Source organism: Strix uralensis, chromosome 4, assembly GCF_047716275.1.
Source record: "Strix uralensis isolate ZFMK-TIS-50842 chromosome 4, bStrUra1, whole genome shotgun sequence".
Classification (NCBI taxonomy): Eukaryota; Metazoa; Chordata; class Aves; order Strigiformes; family Strigidae; genus Strix; species Strix uralensis.
This window is the reverse complement of record NC_133975.1, coordinates 80,902,223-80,923,909: the sequence shown is the minus strand read 5'-3', so window position 1 is coordinate 80,923,909 and position 21,687 is coordinate 80,902,223. Positions and strand designations below refer to the sequence as shown.

General features: G+C 35.8%; 1 protein-coding gene across 1 annotated transcript in view; it reads left to right on the top strand.

Annotated features, from left to right (window-relative positions):
* Positions 1 to 21,687, top strand: part of TTC29 (tetratricopeptide repeat domain 29) — a 231,430-nt gene that overhangs the window by 129,428 nt on the left and 80,315 nt on the right. Inside the window, exon 6 of the mRNA XM_074865178.1 lies at positions 16,209 to 16,421. Coding sequence (XP_074721279.1) covers positions 16,209 to 16,421 — 213 coding nt within the window. The remainder of the gene's footprint in view (positions 1 to 16,208; positions 16,422 to 21,687) is intronic.

Sequence of the window (21,687 nt, the reverse complement as noted above, 5' to 3'; positions counted from 1 at the left end):
GCAAATATTTTCCTTCTGTAGAGAGAGGTGATAAAATGAAGAAGCTGAGAGCCTGAGTGTAGGATTTGCTTTGAAGGACCACTGAGAAAAAGACAGCAGATGTATTCCATGCAGTTTTCATTTTCAGCGGATGAAAAATTAAATCACAAATTCTGATTGTAGAAATAGTGTAAGAGCAGATGTTGAGTTGGCATTGTATAAAATTGCATGAGTATTAATGGCATTGTAAGTAAAATTCTAAACATGCTATTTTTTATATTAGAACAGATAGATATAGCTTGTAAATTAAATGGTCTTTTTTTTCCCAGTTATTTATAAAGCTGTAATCTAATTTGTTTGTGAACTGAATGTGTCAGATGCCTGCTTCCTATGGGAATATATATATACACAGAAATAGATACACATGTATATACATGTATGTATGCATTAATATACACATATAGGTATAAGTATGTAGGTATGTGAATGATGCCTAACATTTAAACAATACTTTCATCTGATTTAAATCATTGTATCTATATTAACTGCATTGGTTCATAGTGCATCCAGGAAGATAGGAGAATTTACAAGAATAAGAAGTTAGTTTTGCAGACATTCATGTGTGCATCCTTTTAGATGTAAATATCTTGTACCAGTTCTTTTCAGTTCTCTCACCCAATAGTGTATTTTTTATTACTTGTGAATGGAAGCTGTCTATATATGCTTAGGACTGATTGCTTGGGAGTATAAAGTTAAACATGTACTTGTAAAGATTGTTGTTTGCCTTGGAAGCAAATCAATAAATTTGCTGGGTAATTTTTGTGTAATCAAATTTAAAGTTCTTTGACTTTCAGCCTGGTCCCTGTCCTAAAGGCTGGATATAGTCTGATGTTCATTAATCTTCAAAGCTAAATATTTGAGGTGTAGACTTCAGTCATGATATTTGGATGCAGGCGATTAGTGGCTGTCAGTACATAAGGGAAAGGAAACAATAATAATTGAGTAGCCTGCTACAGACACAAATGGAACATTCTGCTTGGAGCAAACAAGATTTTAGTGGCAGTTCTTTGCAGAATGAGTTTTTAACCTCTGCTTTAAAAAACTCTGTAAAATAAGGTCTCTGTTTACAAGTTACCCAAATGAGATGCTACTCAAAAATTATTGTAGGAGTGTCCAGGTTATGATCCTGTTCAGTTATCCATACTCACCCCATAATTTTTCTTTCCTCAGGGAGTTGTTAATAAATTGTTTTATTAGTTTGGTCATTTCCTCACATAGTCACTTTCTCATATAGTTATTAAACATAGTTTAATAGAATTATTAAACATGCTGATGTCTTTTTATACACATTGAAAAAGCAAAGTCATATTTTAATTTTGTTTGTCTCATATTAAATCAAGCATTACTTGTCATCCAAGTAAGCACAGGCTTTGTGACAGAATCTCAGATAAGAAAAATTAATTTCAAACCCCATTTTTATTCTTGTGCTTTGAAAGTGTTTTTAGAAGTACTATCAGTTGTTATAAATGTGTGCATTTTTCTGCATATCAGAGAATAAGATTATCATAGTCTGTGATAGTTCTATTACTGTAAAATCTGCTAAAGTTAGATGTAAACTTCAAGTTTACACTGTTATATCTTGCAGAAGAAACACAGACTGAGTGAACTGATAAACGTAATGGCTAGTGCTAGTTTGAATGGGTTCTTATACTGCTGGAGCTCATCATTACAATATTTGAGTGCTGTCTGTTTTGGATGAAATTGTTAACATCTATCATGCATGAAATGATGTAGATCTTAAATATATGCATCCCAAAGTTTCGGATAACTTATATCAGTAACAAAAGCAGTCCAGAGGAAACAAGGAACTTGTAGGAGCTATTTCCTTCAAATAGATTATATCAAAATTAGATATATTTCTATATTATTCAAAAGCATAATAAAAACAGGTATCTGAAAGTGTACTTCTTCTAAAAGCAGTCATCAAGGGCATTGCAAGTAATACAGGTGTTTGTATAAATATGTGTGTATATGGATGTGTAGGTATGTACCATGTATATATACATACACATCTATATACAGACATCACTGCCCCTCACTACAAAAAGGACATTGAATTACTCGAGCGTGTCCAGAGAAGGGCAATGAAGCTGGTCTGGAGCACATGTCGTACGAGGAGCAGCTGAGGGAACTGGGGTTGTTTAGTCTGGAGAAGAAAAGCCTGAGGGGAGACCTCATTGCCCTCTACAACTCCCTGAAAGGAGGTTGCAGAGAGGGGGGGATGAGTCTCTTTAACCAAGTAACAAGTGATAGGACAAGAGGGAATGGCCACAAGTTGCGCCAGGGAAGGTTTAGACTGGATATTAGGAAGTATTTCTTTCCAGAGCAGGTTGTTAGGTGTTAGAATGGGCTGCCCAGTGAGGTGGTGGAGTCCCCATCCCTGGAGGGGTTTAAGAGTAGGGTTGACACAGCACTGAGGGATCTGGTGGAGTTGGGAACTGTCAATGTTAGGTTAATGGTTGGACTAGGTGATCTTCAAGGTCTTTTCCAACCTAGATGATTCTGTGATATGTATGGATATATATGTACACACACACTCAAATATAGCCAGTGCTTTAAAGCCAGTACTTCAGATACCAACATTTCAATCGTACTGTCAAGCAATTCTGCATTTGAGAGAAGTTTAAAGATGACTAATTAACATATCTGATGGTGTTTTTCTAATACAAATGCATGACTGTTCTTTCCTTAAGGCAAACCCTTGCAAAAAGATAGGTTAGTGGTACATTGTCTATGGGACAATGGAGCAGGAAGAATGACATCAAGAACTCTGGAGGAAACGATGAAAACATCATCGCTACAATCTTCTTACAAGTATCTGTCCTCCCACCCTCGGATAGTGCAAGGATCTCAATGCTTACCTTTCAGATGTTATCAGCAAAGGTAGACATTCACAGGCCGTGGTTGCTTTCCTGAATGAGTAAATTAAGCAGTGCACAGGGATGTCTATGAGCACTGGAGCACAGACTAGTTCTAAAATGGTGTTAATAGTCCTGCACATGCTTTGAGCTTGTGTTAACTTGGACTTTCCTGCCCTGCAATTATTCATGGGCACAGTTTGGTAATTAGAAGTGTTTCAAGGACTTTTCCTAAGAGGCAGTTTGCAAGCAGTCACACTGTTTGAAGGATAAGAGAGTTTACTAGGATAGACGCACCTTTCTGTACCTGTTGGTTGCAGTGCTTGGAAACATTTCTGGATACATTTAAATAACTAGTTTTGAGAAGGCATATAAGTATCACAGTAGAGTCCAATCAATAAAACTTTCACAACAAATTCCAAATGTAAATCGGTGCCATGCCAAAAACTGCATATCCCCTGGGTATGAGAGCTGTGATATGCGTGAAAATTATGCCGTTAATCTCAATGCAGTGGTGACTTTGAATTAGTCATCAGATTTATATTCTGCTAGCACATAACGATCAACAAAATTGGAGGTAATACTTTTTCAGAAATGCTTACAGACTCTAAAGACTAAAGACAGGCAGAACTTGTAAGAGAAAGGGACAGAATGCAAAGCAAATAGCAATGTTAGATATCTCAGTGCTGATTTCTATAGCATGCAGCTAATCTATCAACCAAATTTTGTCTGTCTTTGTGTGGTTTTTTGATTGCAAGTCTTAAAGAATTCCTGATCAGGTGTCCTTAGTCATTTCTAAAATAAGCTTAGACACTTCAAAAAATCTGCCATATTCTGCAAATTAATGAATGGTTTTTAAGTGTTCCATCTTAATCCAGTTTGGTCTTAATTATAAACAATGTTAAATTCCTGCTGCTTTTCAGTCAGGACAATGTTATGCCAGAGTTGATCACTTCTGAGCTCTCTGCAACCACCCCAAAAATTTTAATAAATTGGACCTAATTCATGAGAAAGGTGTGATTGTTCTATCTGTAATCATGGATAAAATGCAGTGTATTTCATATGTTAGAATTTGATAGAGACTTTTCTGGTTGAAAGGCCTACTGAACACAAGGGATTTATAAATAAATCTAATTAATTTGTTGTGGAAAAAACCCCCCACAGAGTTCTCACAGACTTTGGCAATCTGGATTAAGATTGAGGAGTAGGATTATAGCTATAGTTTTACCATACTGTTGAAATTAGAGTTTTTAATCAAGGCTTTATAGCAGTTGGTGGAAAGATTCCTATTGAGTTTAATGGACTTTTGTTTCAAGCTTCTGAAGTTTAAGTATTAATTACTAGACATACTTGGTAAACAACATCTTAAAAACAGTTCATAACATCATGTTTTTGTTTTGGAACATAAAAAGTCTAAACTGATTATTTTCTTGGTCTTGGTATGTCCTATTTAGTCCACTGCTAATAAATTGTTGATTTGTATTTTGAATTGTTTATGGCAAGTGTTTTTCAATTAAAAACTGTAATGTATAAATAATTGAGAGAAACTGAGCATACATTCATGAGTATCTATGCAGAGGAAATATGCACGTTTAAGCAGAATTTCCCCAATCAGTTTGCCTTAAGGCAGAAGTAATTTATATTCAGATTAGAAAAAAAGAGAATGTTAATATTGCAAAATGAAGTACTAAAAAGGTTTAAAAAGGCAAAAGTTAAAATTGCTTTTGAAATTTCTTACGCTTTTGTATGTGCGCATTTTGCGACTTTAATTACATAAGCATATAGTGTCTTTTGCTAGGAGATTCTTAAGTATTGCCAGAATAACATTCACCTGTGGGATGGATGGCCCACGTGCACCTTCTACATTAATAGAACTTTATATTATTATCTGTGTTGCAAGTCTGACAAGCACACTTAAATAGCAAATCCTCATTGTGCTGTGTAATGTAGAAATGAAAAGTGCTGCTTTACAATCTGATTGCAAAATTAGAAACAGCTGGTAAATAAAACAAACCAGTAGGACAACATTTGTGAAGAGTGATAAATTTCTTCCTTACTACCTGTGGAGTGCAGAACTGTCACCGATAACAGTATTGCTGCATTTAAACTATCCTGCCTGCCTATTTAATGTTGTTATGTTTCCACCATAAGATGCACAGCCAGTATCTAGAGGTCTCCATAGTGTTGTGTTCACAAGTGCAGGTCTGACACTGGGAGAAGCAACGTAAAATGGATCTCATCTCTTTCTTCAGGAACAAAAGCAACTCAAATTACCAGCTAATAGCTACCCAGGGCCTTTCTGATCTCATCTATCCTTGTGTCTGTGTTTGAGATTCCTTTTTGTAAGCAACTTCTTTTGATTTAAAATGATACCCAGATAGGTTTGTGATTTTTGATAAAAGATTAGACCCATAATTTCCTTTCCTTTTATTTTTATAATGGGATTTTTCATAGTGTGAGCCAAAAAGAGGAAAGGGATTTAAAGTTATAAATGCCTATATGCAATTTTTTTCATATGGAGCCTGAGTGCTAGGCAAAATATGGCAGTGGTCTAAAGGAGAGTCACGGTTCTAGATGTTTAGAGACTGTATATCCTTTGAGGCAGGAACCACCATTTTGTTTTATGTTTATACAATACCATTTCCTGTATGCTTCTATAACACTTGTACTTGGTAAGCTTCAGTTGTCCTCTGATAAACTGAAAGCTCTCTGTGCACATGTTGCTGACTGGCCAAGCAGCATGCTGCCCTCTAGAATATATACAGCAGAGTTCTGCCTGGCTTTCTGTCTGAAATTGGGATTAATCTCTATCCTCAAGCTACTGATTTTCCAAAAAGTGGTAGGAACTTACTGTCCTATGGACTTGTTACCACTTCTTACCAAATTTGGTTGAAGTTCACTCTAAATCTAGCTGGAGGGCAGGATGATCACATAGGCTTCATTCCTTTGGAGACTAACCTAAAAATGTCTTTTTGTACTGTTCATTGTTTGGAGGAAATATGTAGCATGTTTCCTTTGGTTCTTTTAATTTTTCTTTATATAACAGACCGTATCCAGTAGTAACCAAATACCTTTGATTTTATATGGTATTCCCCCCACCCCTCACCCCAGGTTGCATATCCCATATTGCTAACTTTTAGGATTTATTTCTAGCTGTGATTATTTATTCCTAACAACTTTTTCAGAAAAAGGAGTGTAAGAATAGTTCAGACTTGAAAATTTACTCATGTTTCTCCAAATACTATGTCTTTGGCTACATATACCTGTTCCTAAATTTTGTCTTTAAGGTCATGTAGAGACATATGCTTAAAAAGAGTCCCTGCATCAGGGAACTTTAGAGAGAGAAAGAAGCCTTTCCTTAATGGGACATGGAATTCTGCGTATCCAGATTGACCATTTGAAGCACTTCCAGTCATTGATTTTCTTCATATCAACTGAAGCTAACTCTTCTTTGTTCTGCACTTTCACAATTTCACAAAGCAGTTATACTGTTTTTTTTCTGGTTGCTTAAGAATTGCATACATAAGTTAAATGGGTAAAAACTTGATTGTAGAGCATCATTTAAAAAATTTAAGCAGCAAATTGCTAGTCTTCAGGTACGATGCTTTTCTCTGTCAGTCAGTGACAGACAGAAGCAGCCATAAATCCAGATAGATTCTTGGGGAGAGCAGATTTAAAAGGTTTATTAAATAATTGAGCTCATCCTCCTGCAAGTGCAGAATGTAGTTCCCAGATAAATGACATCTTATTATTACAGGGTTGTTACTGGTTTTGAACTAGCAGGTACTGTATTAAATTGATGTTATAGAAATTAGGTATGTTTTCGGTTCAAATTAGTACACTCTTAAGAAATTCTGAAAGAAGCTTCTGAACATGCAACATGGAAGCAAAAAGGGCCTGTTGAGTTCATAAAAATTATTCTTCATGTAATTATTTTTTTATTCTTTTTTTTTTAAAAGGTGTTGGTAGGTAATGAAGATGTTTTAAATAAGAGAACTCAGGGAGAATTCTGTAGGGTTCTTGTTTACACTTCTGAAAATAAAAGCTGTGAAAACTTTCTTCATGCTTTTCCTTCAATTGATTTAAATCAAGGTTTATTATTAAGCACAGGGAAGTAATAATATTCTTTACACTAGAAAAAAGTAAGCAGATTTGCCAAAAGCCTCCTTAATCCTTTCACTGTCACTGCCACTTTCCTAGCCTAATTCTTCAAACAGACAATATTTCTGTTCTGATATAACACCTGGGGACAAGTCTGTATTCTTACTTTGTAATGAGAAGCTCTTCAAAATAGTCACAGCAGTGCATAATTCTAAACTTTGTATTTTCCTTAAAAGTTTTGACATATGCAAAAAAAAAAGATATTTTAAATTAGTTTCTATTCTTAGGTATTTGGTGATTGTAAAGTTCATTTTCAAATACATCATAAAATTACTGAAAAAGTATTGCTGTTTACTTTGAACTATGAAAGATATCGTATTAGAAATACTATAGAAAAAACATTTTGTTTACACTTGAATATAACATGTAGCACTCAAGTTAATTGTTTATATACACACTTCTGTGAGAGTCATATTTTTAATGTTTTTGGTATCAAATGTTGCTCTGTTTGCTTTATGTGCATCTTCGTAAGGCTGTGTCATTTAATGAAGAGATCTTTTTAAAGTATTGATAGCCATGAGTAAATTATACTATGTTTGATCTGTGTTAAAGATTCAAAGTCCAAGGTCTTTGAATAGAACTTAGAATAAAAATGTAATTAGGTTACATCCCTAAAGTCTGATATATCTTTAAACAAGACTGCAAATGAAACTTTATTAAAACTTCAAATGAATTATTTCTTTGCTTTTTTGAATTCTTTTTCCCTCTCTTCTCTTTCATGTCTATTACTGACATTGCTGCTTGTATTTTACCTGTCTGTTCCAGGGTTTTTTAATTATTTACTGCTTAATGAGTAGTACTGAGATGAAGCTTCATTCAAAGCTGCCCTCTCACTAACAGATTCTTTTGCTTCAAAGCTTTGCAAGGTCTTGGACTACTGCAGCTGAACCAGCAGTTGTCATCATAAACTTTCCTGGAGTCAGTGTTTCCCTTTAGGAACTGATAAAGGTGGTACTGTTTCCAGGGGTGCTTTCTCAGCAGGACTGAGAGCTGATGGGGGTTACATGTCCTCAGCCATTATCAATAATCTGTAGAAGTCATAGCTAAAACAAACATTATGAAGCTATTAATAAAAATGTATATTACTCTTCAGAGGATCATAGGATGATTCAAGGTGGAAGGGACCTCAGCAGGTCATTAGTCCAACCTGCTATCCAAAGCATCCTTCTGAAGTAGATTATCTGCACAGCAGAACAGCTCCAGTGCTGGAGCATTGCATTTGATATTAAATTTGTTACTGGAAGCTGTGAAAAGTAAGGGGAATGGGATAGAATCTGAATAAAATGTAATCACTACAAAAAATTATTTTAACTGAGGCAAGTATTTGACATGAGTTAGCAAAAATGTAATTTAGTGAAACTAATCTGCTTCAGTGTCACTTTCTGTGTTTAAAAGATAATGATCATATTACTCTTTGAGATTAAATAGTAATATAACTTGTTTTCATTTGGTCCTATTGAGCTAAAAAATCCCTCAAGCCCTGGAAACCAGAACTGCAAAGCATGTGCCAGTCTTCACTATTCACCTCCCTCCCCTCTCTGCGTTTGGATATCTGCCTATAAACAGTGAAATATTTGTGAAACGTGAAGTGTGAGCATCCCACTGAGTGTGGGCCTGTTCTTATTCAGAGCTTGGAGCCTTACATTGTGAGCTTCCTTGAATACATTTTGCATCTTAGGTAGCCTTTGCATGTAGAAAGCACTTGGATGCTTTACAAACATGAAAGGAGGAGGTTTGAATGTTATCGTGAAGTGAGAATTCCGTTCTCTTTAAAATGGGTATATTGTCATTCAGCTAGCGTTCAACATTGTTTGCAGTGTTCTCCTCTAGATTAAAATTGACATATATCAAAAAGTGGTTGTTTATATATAATCAAACAAATCAGAAGAAGGCATCTGACAGATATTGCTTTCATAAAATATGTAAACCTAAAAAGATAAAAAATTTTAATTGTAAACCAAAACTTTCTGTGTTGGTTCATTTGAATATGAATGTAGGACAGACAAGTTAGCGAGTTTTCATACGGGACCTGTTCAGTTGTCAGGTTTTTTTTCCTAAAGCTGGGTGCTGGTGTTGGAAAAGTACATTCTTTATTCTAGTTTGACTGTGGGCAAAATGCTGCTAAACCAGTTTGTGCGATTACAGTGTTGTAAAGTCTTCAGAGATTCTGGATTCTGCTTCAGACGTAAACTTCTGTGAAAATGCCTGAAATAGGAACTTTTTTTCCACAGTTAAGCCTAAAGCAAAGGGTGAAATCAGTGATACGTAGTTCAGATAGCAAGACAGTAATTATAGGTATGTTCCTAGCTTTTGGACTTAAGGGTTACACTTAGTATGAAATCACTCTTTGATTTATTATTGTCTTCACGTATGTCCATATGTTATATTTCATACCACTCTCTAAAGTATATGTGAGGTCTGTGTGCATATAATTTTGGGGGTAATCATGTAATTGACACCAGATTTTCTTTGTGGTTACTCTGAGTAGTTGGTCTAGAGAGTAGCTGTATGTGTCTTAGAGAAAATCTGAGAGGTTTTGTGTAGAGCCAGAAGCAACAAGAAGGCCTGGAACTAACCCAGAATCTTTGAGAGTACAGTATAGTAACTGGAAGAAAGGCAAGAGGAGGATATCTGTTTCAGTCTCCCCTACAACAGTGCCTGTTCCTCCTGTACTTTTCATGCTTTCTTGTAAGAACAAGATTTTTCACAGCAGTTCCTCTTCTGGTAATGTGCTCTTCGGTTAATTACAGTTTTTTTTCTCTTGCTGGTCCACAGTAAACTATCCCCAAAGCAGCTGTCATTTCAGCTGCCTGTGGGAAGCTCTTCCTTCTTTGCAGTTCAGTAGTGTTGGCAGCAGCAGGGGAAGGGATTAGAGAGCAGTCAGGCAAGCAACCAGAGAAACTACAGTTATCTCTAGCTTGTGAGGTGTCTCTTAGAGAACCCTTTAAACAACAACTTTTTAGAGCTTTTTTAATATCATAATGTGTTGATGATGTGATATTAGATACTGTGAACAGTCCTACTGTTCTCTATGCACTGCCCTCTAGGTTTCTATGGGTATATTCTGAGTATTTGAGCTGTAAGGCAAGTAATTTAGGTTCTCACAGGGCAAGACTGTATATGATCTAATGCTCACTGGATTCTTCAAGTTATGTTTTTCTTTTTGGACAACAGATGCTTGCTTAACTAATGTCAGCAGAAATAATATATCATTCTCTAGACTGCAATACCAAGGCTTAGCCTAGCAGTTCTTGGCCCAGACAAGGAAACCTAAAGTACCATATTTTTGCACTGCAGTCTCAGTCCACCAACGCCATATCTCAGGTTGTGTGATGCTCAACTTTCCTTTTATCTCTATCCTTCTCTTTTATGTCCTCAAGCCTTCTACTTCTCAGGCATGCTTTCAGCTGACTTTGAGCAGCTGACTCTAGGGAGAAATCTACTGGTGTATTGTCAAATTGGGGGAATTGTCAGAATATCCCTTGATGAGCCAGCATGTTCATTACAATATTCTTATGAACTGTCTATGTCATTTTGCTAAAACTCCCTGGGGCATCTTTCTGAAAAGTGTTATCAGCTCCTGTATAGTAAATGAAAATAACTTTTTATGCTTTATCTCAAAAATACTCACCTTGATTGTTGTCTGATGATTGATTGTGGTTTAGAGGAATCTTGTAGAGTTACGGAACTGCAAAATTTTATCTTAAATCTCTTCCACAATTTTTGTCTTGCTTTTGCAGATGGCACATAAACTCAGTTCTTGCATCTGAGATCAGTCCCAGTGACTTCTATACAATTAATTTCACCTCAGGAGTCCAGGGTGGTTCAAGTGTTTGCTGAATGAGAGCCTTGTTTTATGATTCTTGTGAGCTTTTTGTTCCACCTCCCAACACATCTCTGTTAAAGACTTATAACAACCTCTATAGACAGTGGCTCACATTGGAAACTGTGACAGATTCTTAACTATTTCAGCACGAATAATGCTACCATAATTATCGTAATTGAACATAGGAAACTAAAAATAATACAAGTAGTTCAAGCAGTTAAACTGAAATGTAAGCCTGTATCTTTTAAAATAGTAATGACATTTTTCTTTTTTTACTACCATTAACTGTTGCTTCAAGCAGATTTTAGGTCCACGTTGTACAGTGAAATAACTGATTACAAAAGATATCTAGTTCTAGATTAAAATATACTATAATATACATAAAGCTTTATTGTTCCTTTAGGTGGCTGTTTTAAGCTAAAGTGGAATATTTTCTAAAGTCCTCAACAACTGTTTACAATTCAGAACTAAATGTGTTTTCTGCTTTTACTAGTGCTGCTGAAGAAATGTACCTAACAGACCTGTCACTTTTTTGTGCGATTGTTTCGGTGACATTATTTTCATTGGTAAATATACAAGCTGATAGAAAAGGAAATCATTAGGTGCTCTCAGTATTGCTGAGGCATGGAGCTAGAACAGGTCAGTCACTGCATTTTCCAGATTGTGACATTTTAAATTACCTGTACGCTACTGGAAGCAATCTGTGGACCTAATTAACATCTCACCTAATTAATTGGCAGGACTGTATATAGAGAATTCTAGATAGTTTTGCACTGCCTTTATTTATTAAATACCACGTTATTCAAATTTCTATCTCTAATTTCAGTATTGAAACTTCAGATTTGTGTGCTGTTTTCTTAAGTGGGAATAACTACTTTTTTTTTTCTCCTTCAAGTAATCAATGCACTGCTGAATGAGTTCATTTTAATGCACTCAATCATGCCTCTAATGTTTGTAGCTTACGGGCGCAAGCATCAGTAATGCAGGAATGTTATATGGCTTTAGTTTGGGCCATTTCATAAAATATTCATGGAATCAAAAATGTGCATCAAAATAGCGGCTGGGAGAATTACATTTATGTGCCTGCTTTTATGGCAGCTTCACATTTAAACCCATTTGTGTTAATATCTAGTCAATCTTTCTACTTAAAAAAAAAAAAAAGGCAAAATAGTAGTCTCCATATATACCCCTTTTTGGTTTGATATCTATTTTGATATAATAAATGTATACTTTTGGAGTGGGTTTTAGGAAGGGGAATAAAGTAAGTTTTAGATAATGTAAAAACATTTCTCTTCAGTATTTACAAAATTACATTGAGTTCTTTTGCTTGAATGAACAGATTTATTTTTTTGACTTCTAGGCAACTCAGTGAAAACTGTAGCACAAATCTTTGTGCATATGTACATAGTTGCTATGAAAATAAGAGTAATTTCAAAAATTTTCGTGGCAGAGTAATGTCTTACATTCATATAATTGTTTAAAACTGATTCTTTACTCCCAAAATTATATTGTGACAATGTTTACCTCCCATGTTTAAGATTAAACTATTGCTGATAGGGTTTCTTTTGTTATACCCTGAGCTACATTAAACTGTAACATTTCAGTAGTGATAGTATATATGTTGTAAGAGCTACGTTTCTGGTTTTTGATTCCTTTTATAAACAGGGAAGAGATATCAGAGATTCTCAAACTTCATTTAGTATATACTGAGCTAATTTCTGCATGACAGTGGGAAAAGAAATATGCAAGTGCTGTCAATGCTGCCAACTGAAAAAAGCTATACTGCTTTGTGTAACATTTTGCAGATAGATTTTTCAAATAGAGATTTCCTAGAAACACCTTCTGGATTTTCTCTTTGAATTCCTAGAGATATAGAAGATAGATTTCTACAAACTATTCCAAGTGATTTTCCTACTCACTGGTTGTTTAGTTGGTTGGTTTTTTTACTTCCAGTTGATAAAAGTAATTTAAAACTCTGCCTTGTCACTGCTCAGGTGAGATAAAAATATTCTTACTCTCAGAAATGTTCTGTAATGGGTTTATTACTTTCTTCCCATGTTTTTGAAGTTTGTCAGACAGCATCTACCTATGTCTGCACCTAACAGTTTCAGTAGTTCAGTGTTTAAAAATTGGGAGGCACTGGCCAGATCAATTCCAACTGAACTGACTCATGACAGTGAATAAGCTTGCCACTCCCCTGAAAACCTTTTTCCACAATATTTGAGGTTCACATGAACATTATGGATTAAAGAAATAGGCTGATATGTCATTTGCCAATGAGAACAAGGGATTTCAGATTATTTTGATGGAGGAATGAATTCCAAAGTCTAAAATGTTTTACCTTCTGTGAATTTGAGAGGTCTCCAAATAGCTAGCATTACTTGAAAGAGTCTTCAATAAGCAAAATCCCAGCCATGTAAGGGCTTTCAGGTCAGGAATTCCATCTCTCCCTCATTTAGGAAACTAGCAGGTATTTTATTTTTTTGCTCAGTATCTTCTTTTTGGTATTTCTCTGAGAAGATAGTATTACTTTTTACTTCATAATCTTTCTTGGTAGTTTAGTGAAGCCAAATACAATTTAAGTCCCATTTGAATGCATCCAAAAATACTATATTGCTTTTCTATTTTGAGTCTTGATGTAGATGGATTGTTTCTAAAGAGGTTTTACTGAGATCTGGCAAAAAGGATATCAGGTCACAGCTCTTATGGTTAGGTCAACTCTTAAGAACTATAGGGTACATGGACTATATGAGTTCAATTTCTAGTCTGTCAGAAACTTTCTCAAGGGGATACTGCAAGTGAGGACGCATGGGTAAAAATTACCATACCTGATAGTTCTAACAAGCTAAACAATAGTTCTGAAGGTCGCACATAAATATTTATCTAAATGATGTGTCCTGTTAAGAGATTACATTAGAGTCTTAGGAGAAACTCAGATACTGTGTTCAGTTTCAAATTACGTATCCAGGTGATACCATTCATTTGTTTGCTGCTTCCTCTTCCTACTAAAGGATTTTGAGTTTACACATGACTCAAACTCTACTATTCTAAAGAATCCATTACACATGTAGTGAAACTAGATCACTTAACTGTGTGGCAGTATCCTTTCAAAAGGACAATCGGTTGATTAATAAACTTTGGGGAGAATTCCAAGGAGGAGTCTGTGTGTGCTTATGAGTATCCAAGTGGATAAAATACTAGATCTAGCTATGAACATTAAATTTCCACTCAATTTTCCATCATTTGTCGCAAAGACAATACCAGCTTCTTCAATTAATATCTTAAATCTGCATTCAGCAACTTGGATAACTGGAATTCTGTTGACTTCTGAGCTGGACTTGCCCTAAGAATTTAGCTGTACTGGATAGGCAGAAACCCAAATGCAAATTGGAAGCCTCTTTAGGATGGACTAGAATTTTCATCTGGGTTTAGCAAGTCTCTGTTTCCTGTTACAGGTACTGTCAGTGAATCCTTAAACAGCTTGTACTGGTCATGATAATTTCACTTTGCATTTCTGTCTGTTCAGTCTGATGTCAAGTATGTGATATTTTGGAAAGAATGCATAGATCTTTTCCTGTCTGTTTACAGGGTCTGATAGCTACTCTGGCAATAAGATTTCTTCTAACATTTTGGGACATCTGTCTGATACCTGTCCCTAGCTAGAGTGGAACTGAATAAACCCTGCTGTCTCCGCTTTCACCTGACACTTCGTTCTTCAGCCCTTTTTGTTGTCTCCTCCGGGACTCTTACATGAATCATAGGTTGCAGAGCCTTAAAATTATTTGTCTATGAAACTCATTTAATTAGTTGCTTCTTTGAAAGTTTCTTCTGCTTGTCAATTTTAGTTGAATTCATTTTAATCATCAGAGAAGCTTAATATGAAAATAAATTTAACTCTAATAAAGATAAGAGTTATGTTTTATATTGCAAAGTTGAAAGCATGGTTATAAAAGGCTAACATATGCAAAAGACAAATCTAAATTAAGTTAATAAGAGGAATCAGTCATAGCTGTTCTGCTGCCTCTAGGTTGGCTGGAGGCCTGGGGAACTAGCCTCGTTTTCTCTCAGAATGCTTAAAGGTCCTTCCCCAAGCTTTTCTCCCTTCCTTTCCTACAGCTGGGAAACAACTTTTCTCCTTCCTGGTTCCTTCTGTAGTTTGAGTGCAGCACTGTAAAAACAGTTTGCAAAACTAGTTGTTCCTTATAAATCATGTTTCAGAAGAGTGTAAACTGCAAATGCATCTAAATAAACTTAGTTTATGGTTTGTTTCAGCTTTTAATAGAAATAGCAGTTGATATATTGATGATCTATGGGGCAAGATTCTTTCATCACACACACACAAACTTAGGAAGGAAGGGCCACATTCACAGTTTTCCCTGCTATAGAACATTTTTTGTAAAACAAGGTACTGTGACCAGAATGCTTTTTTTTTTTTTTTTTAATAGGTAAATGGTCTCATCTTACCTGTCCCAACACTTTTTCTGTACCCATTATGTCTGAGGAAAAGCTTTTCTGTTCTTTCAAAGGGCTTTGAATTTCCATTGTCCAGAAAGTGTGGAAATCTAGATTGCATGTATACATGGAGATAAATCTAGCTGAAGTTAGAGGGGAGGGAGGAAATAGCATGGTAAAATGAATTAAACTTTATCTTCAAACTTTCATTTGCCTTAAAGATGTTTGAGCAACTTGCATCTGAAGACCTTAAAGTGTATTACTTCAGGCTCAATAATGAATCTGTTAGTGGTTAAAGCCCTTCCAGTAAATGTACTACATAAACTCACCAGGGCTGGCCTAGTATTAACTGTTTAATAAATTACTTTGCATAATAATCCTTCTTTCATCAATTAATTTATTTAAATATTCCCCTCCAGTTTTGATACCTCTATTCTCCACATTTCAAATCTTTCAGCACAGGTTTTCATTATTGAAAAAGAAACTTGAGGAATAGTTTTAATTGTGATTATTTATGCATAGATGTGATTTTTGAAATGAGAGATCCACAAAGGCTATATTCATTAATCTGTAATAGATGCATTTTCTAGAAAATTCTGGCTTTGCATCCTTGGGATCACACACCCCCCACATTGTGAATCTACAAAGGAAAGCTAATTTAAAATGTGATAAATCTAAATTACAACATTACTGGTATATGTGAGATTTGGCAGTATTTTCCAGTGATCTGTAAGTTATATATTGAAGATTCTTGAAAAATCTGTGAAACAATTAGCTGCAACTTACTTTCTAATGAGAAAATTATTATAGAGTAATAACTTTTAAAGATTTTGTTGAATACACTGATTGTAGTTATGAATGACATTTTTCAGGTCATGTCATGAAAGCTGCTGAGCATTATGAAGTGTTTTATCAGCTAACAGAGGGCTCGACATGGAAGGATGAGACAGGCCATACTTACAATTCACTGGCGTGTGAACATCTCTGGAGAATTTATACATTACTAGCAGACAAAATGCTAGAAAATAAAGAACACCAACAGGCCATCAAAACGCTAATAAAAGCTTTAAAAATGGCAAAAGAAGGTAGGTGGAAAATAACACTTTCACATTCCTTTATTTGATGTGCATGCCATGATTTTCCCAAGAGTAAAGTAGAAATTGTGAAGTGTTTGACTGGGTGATTATTTCCTATGAAATTCAAAGACAAATGCTATCAATACAGTTCCAGATCTCACTAAAGCAGAAATGCCTTCTTGCTGACAACAAAGAATCTTTTTGATTCCTGAAAGCTTTATCTCGAAGAAAACAACCTTGTGGGAATAATAGTATAAAACAGTGAACCCATAATCAGAAAGTGAGGTCACTGATGGAAGTTCAGCTCACTGGTTTTGATTGGCTAGTCACTGTTTATTTGGCAAATTTTGAGTGATATTATCTGCTGGAGCACTACCTTTTCACTCTACGTATTTATTTAGTACTTGCAAAAATGAGTTTTCTGTCATAAGCAAACAAGATTTTTTCTGTATATCTTAATACATGTAAATACTTTGAAACCTGAAGTAAAAAATTACATAATTTCAGAATAGCTGATGTAGGAAGACCTCTGGAGATCATCAGGGTCAGCTAGAGCAGGCTGCCTAGGACTACATCCACTCAAGTTTTTAGTATCTCCACAGGTGGAGACTCCATAACCATTCTGGAAAACATTTTCCACTGTTCAAACACCCTCACAATAAAGAACTAGCCTAGATCAGGTAAAAATAAAAGTAAAGAAAAAGTGATCAAGCTGAGTATGGAGATTCTGTCACACAGAGTAATTATTCATGCATTTACCCAGTATTGTCTGAACAGGCTTGCCAGAAATATCCAAAAGTTTGGTGTGAGAGTAAAAAGAAACTTACAAGGCTTTTTAAAATATCTCTCTTTACATTGGTTTTTCAAACCATTTTTCTATGCCCTTTCCTCCTTCCTCCAAGGAAGAACCAGTAGAGATGGACCAGCAGGATTTTGTTCATGGAAAATTCTGTCCCTGAATTTTGAAAAGTAGGTTTGTCTGAAATATCCATCATACTGGGTTACACAAAGCAGTCTATTATAGAGCATTACATGGCAAAAGGGAATTTATCTAGAAAAACTGTTTAAGACAAAGATCACAGAATCACAGTATTGTTAAGGTTGGAAGGGGTCTCTGGAGATAGTCTCCATCTGCCTTGCTCAGAGCAGGGTCAACTAGAGGAGGCCTGTGTCCAGCAGAGTTTTGAGTGACTTTTGAAGGATGGAGACTCCACAACCTTTTCCAGCATTCAACCTCACAGTAACTTTTTTCTTCTTCTTGTGTTTAAATGGAATATCATGTATTTTGCCCATTGCCTCCTGTCCTGTCACCGAACACCTCTGAGAAGAGCCTGGCTCCCTCTTCTTTACTGTTGCCTAAGAGGTACTGATAAGATCCCCCCTGAGCCTTCTCTTCTGTGGTCTCAACAGTCCCATCTCCCTCAGCCTCTCCTCCTAGGACAGATGCTCCCAGTCCCTCAGCCATCTTTGCAGCCCTTCACTAGACTCACTCCACTATGTCTCTTGTACTGGGGAGCCCAGAATGGGACACAGCACTCCTGGGGTGACCTCACCAGTGCTGAGGAGAGGCAAAGGATCACCTCCCTCGACCTGCTCACAACGCTCTGCCTAGCGCAGCCCAGGATCCCGTTGGTCACCTTTGCCATGAGTGTGCATTGCTCTCTCACAGGCAACTTGTCATCCACCGGGAAACCCAGGTCCTTCTCTGCTACGCTCCTTTCCACCCAGTCAGCCCGCAGCCTGGGCTGGTGCCTGGGGTTGTCCGACCCCACGTGCAGGACTTGGCATTTCCCTTCCCTGAACTTCACGAGACTGCCATCGGCCCTTTGCTCCAGCCTGCTGAGGTTCCTCTGACTGGCAGCACAACCACCTACCTGCTGGATCAACCATTCCTCCCCGTTTTTGTATTTCCAGCAAACACGCTGAGGGTGCGCTTGGTCACACCATCCAGGTCATTAATGAAGTTATTAATCAGTCTTGGTGCCAGTATTGATCCCTGAGGACACCACCGGTGACTGGCTTCCCAGTGGACTTCATGCTGCTGCTTACAACCCTGTGAGGCCAGGAGCTCAGCTAGTTTTCAGTCTACCTCACTGTCTGTTTATCTTCTAGCTCATAGTTTATCTTATAGCTCATATTTTATCAGTTTGTATAGGAAGATGTTACAGGAGTCAGTGTGAGAAGCCTTGCTCAAATTGACAGAAACAACATCCGCAGCTCTTCCTTCATCCACCAGGCCAGTAACTTTATCCTAGAAGGCTATCAGGTTGGTGAAGCACGATTTCCATGTCTTAAATTCATGCTGACAACTCCTGATTGCCGCCTTGTTCTAGATAACGCCTGTATGAAGCTTTGTTGAAGTGTGGATACGTTTAAAATTGGGAGAAATTAGAACAGCATTTGAAAGTTGTATATAATGTGAGACGTTGATCAGCTAGAAATACCATGCTCTGGAGCATTTCTTACACATGAGAGGGAACAGAAAAAAGAAAGCAAATCTTACATGCTGACTTCATGAAAATATACATAATTTTCCAGATCTTTCAGAAATTTTAATAATTCTTGTTTCTCAAAAGATGCTGTTAAATATCCACTTCTACAGACTTACTTTTCCTAGATGATTATCCTAAGATGATTATTGGAGTGCTTCTCAGAAGTAAGATAGAAAGTCCCAAATAATCATCTTTTTCCATGCACAGTAATTCAAGAGCTATTCATGGTATTCCTTAAGGGGCATATTTTGCATATGAATTGCACATACAATTAATGTATAATATTAATTACATATTTATCACCAGATACATTAGTTCTTTAAATTTAATAATGTATGCCCAATATTACTCTGTTAGCCAGTCTTTGAGTAGTAGTTAGGATAGATAGAATTAAACTATCAAAAATGACAAAATAATTGAAAATATTTTCCAAATTTTTAAATAAGTTTTGCCACAAATAAATGTATGACTATACAGGTAGATAGTATACTGCAGCAATCTATAGAAAATATATAAAGTGTATTCAGTGAAGCCAAGGCAAGTTCCTAAAAAGAAATATCTCTATTAGACCCCAGCAGATACTCTTGGAAAAAATTAATAAGCTTTCAGGCATCGAAGCCAGTGTGAGCTTTACCATTTATTATTTTTAAAAATGCCAGCAAATTCTTTCTATTTCAGTTTTTTTATTATATTGTCTTTGATTACATTAATTCTAAAGAACCAAAATTTCTCATCTTGCCTTATCTCATGAAGAATATTTTAAAACACCATTTGAAATCTAAATGCTTTTATGTGGTAATTTTTGTGGAATAAACCAAACAGGACTTTGGGGGCAGGAATCCAATACTTTCCATTCCAAATGTTTAATTTGTGAGGGTATATGATTGTATTTTGCTAATTTTTTCTTTTAATTAAACTACTAAATAACCTATTTTGGTTTTATCTGCAATTTACATTAGCAGATCTGTTTTGTGAGTTGCCTGTTTAGATCTTTTCTCTTGGAAGTATGTACCCAAATATTGAGAACGCCAATAGTTAATCAGCTGAAGAAGGACATGCATACCCAAAAACTTCAACTTTTCCAGCTGCATCTGTTGATCAAATACAAGCTTTTAGCTTTTTCTACAGCTGTTGGCTATAATACATGCTTAAGTCACAGCTACAGTAAAACTGCTGCTACTGATATTTACTGTAGTAACTAGAAATTACTAGTAACTGCTGATGAAGTTTCCCATCAACTTCTTCCTATTGCTAGTGAAAACTGCTGGAAATGAAGATTGTCCAAATGGATCTGATGCCTTTCCAAAACTTACTTTGACCAGGCAGAAGTTCCAGTGCCCTTACTTCAAATCAATCACTTTCATAGCTGGGACATGTAGTAAATACTCCTATGCACAGTATACTTGCCACTGTTCTCCTTAAATTAAGCTTTAGAAGCTCCCTTCAGACAAGCTCTCCAGTCCCCATTCCAGAACCATAGCCTCTATCTGTGAAGCCCATATTTAACAATTTCGTTAAACCCATACTGGCTCTGACTGCCATCTGTAATATCAATTCTGTCCTTCTGGACCATCATCTATGTTTATGCATTTTACGAATTAGGATTAGATATTACCCACTTCCGATTCAGCCTGTTTTTAAGTGAGGAAGGAAGTTTTTTATATCCCCAGAAACTTTTCACTTATTATTACTCTGTGAAACTGTATTTCTGTATCCTTTTGCCTCATTAAGCCTTTTAAGAGATATTGAATATTGGAAAAGACCATCAGGTTTTTGAGTTACAGGCTTTTCATAATTTTATGTAACTTATTAAATGCTATAGATAGAGGATTACTATGGCCTCAGCAATTATAACATTCAGGTAGTTTCAGAACTAGATGTAGGTTTCTGTGTGTTTGGACATAAAGAATTTATTAGCCTGACAATTTTAGATAGTCTCCCTTTTCATTGCAATTTGTGCATTTTGCAAAATATCTTGACACGTAGTTATGCTTCAGGCTGATTTTCCACTCTGTTGTGTTTGATGGATATTGAGCAACAGAAAGATCGGATTTTTGGCTATTTTTAATATAATGTTTAATATAATTACATCTACAAATTTTTTTATGGATACTCATGGTCTGGAGGGAAATTTTTGGAATGTAGTGTGAAATAGTAAACATTTATATAATTAATTTATATAAATGTCAGTATTGAATGGATGATTTTCTATTGAGGGAGCTGTATAAAAAGACCAGCAAGCCTTGTTTGTTAGATCAGTATTAGCGAAATAAAACCTGTCATGGAAGAGTGTGCTACACCCCAGTTAGCAACTGCCTGTGCAGAATTTTCTATGACTACTGCTTGCAAGTATAAGTTATCCCTTTTTAAAGCTATACTAGCTTACAGTAGCTTGCAAAATAGCCATGAAAATAAGAAATATGAACCTGGTCTAATGATAGTTCTCTTGGTGTTTCACTAAAATCCACATTATCAAAGTGTATGGGTCAATATATTTTCTGCTTATATATTAGGGTGTATTATATATTTGTAGGTACTTTTATATATAAATAGAAAGAGAGAGGCTACTATGATTTTTCTAATGTGAAGACACTGTGAGTAATATTAAACAATTCATGGTAGAGAACATTACAGCCTATTAAATTGATTGTACTGCATTACTTACTGGAAGATATTTTCTCTGACTTTGCTGAACTTTCTTGTTGAACTTTGTTTAAATCCATAGCCTCTATTTGTAATTGTCACTATATATTTTTGGAAAGAGATAAACGGCAAGGGTAAGG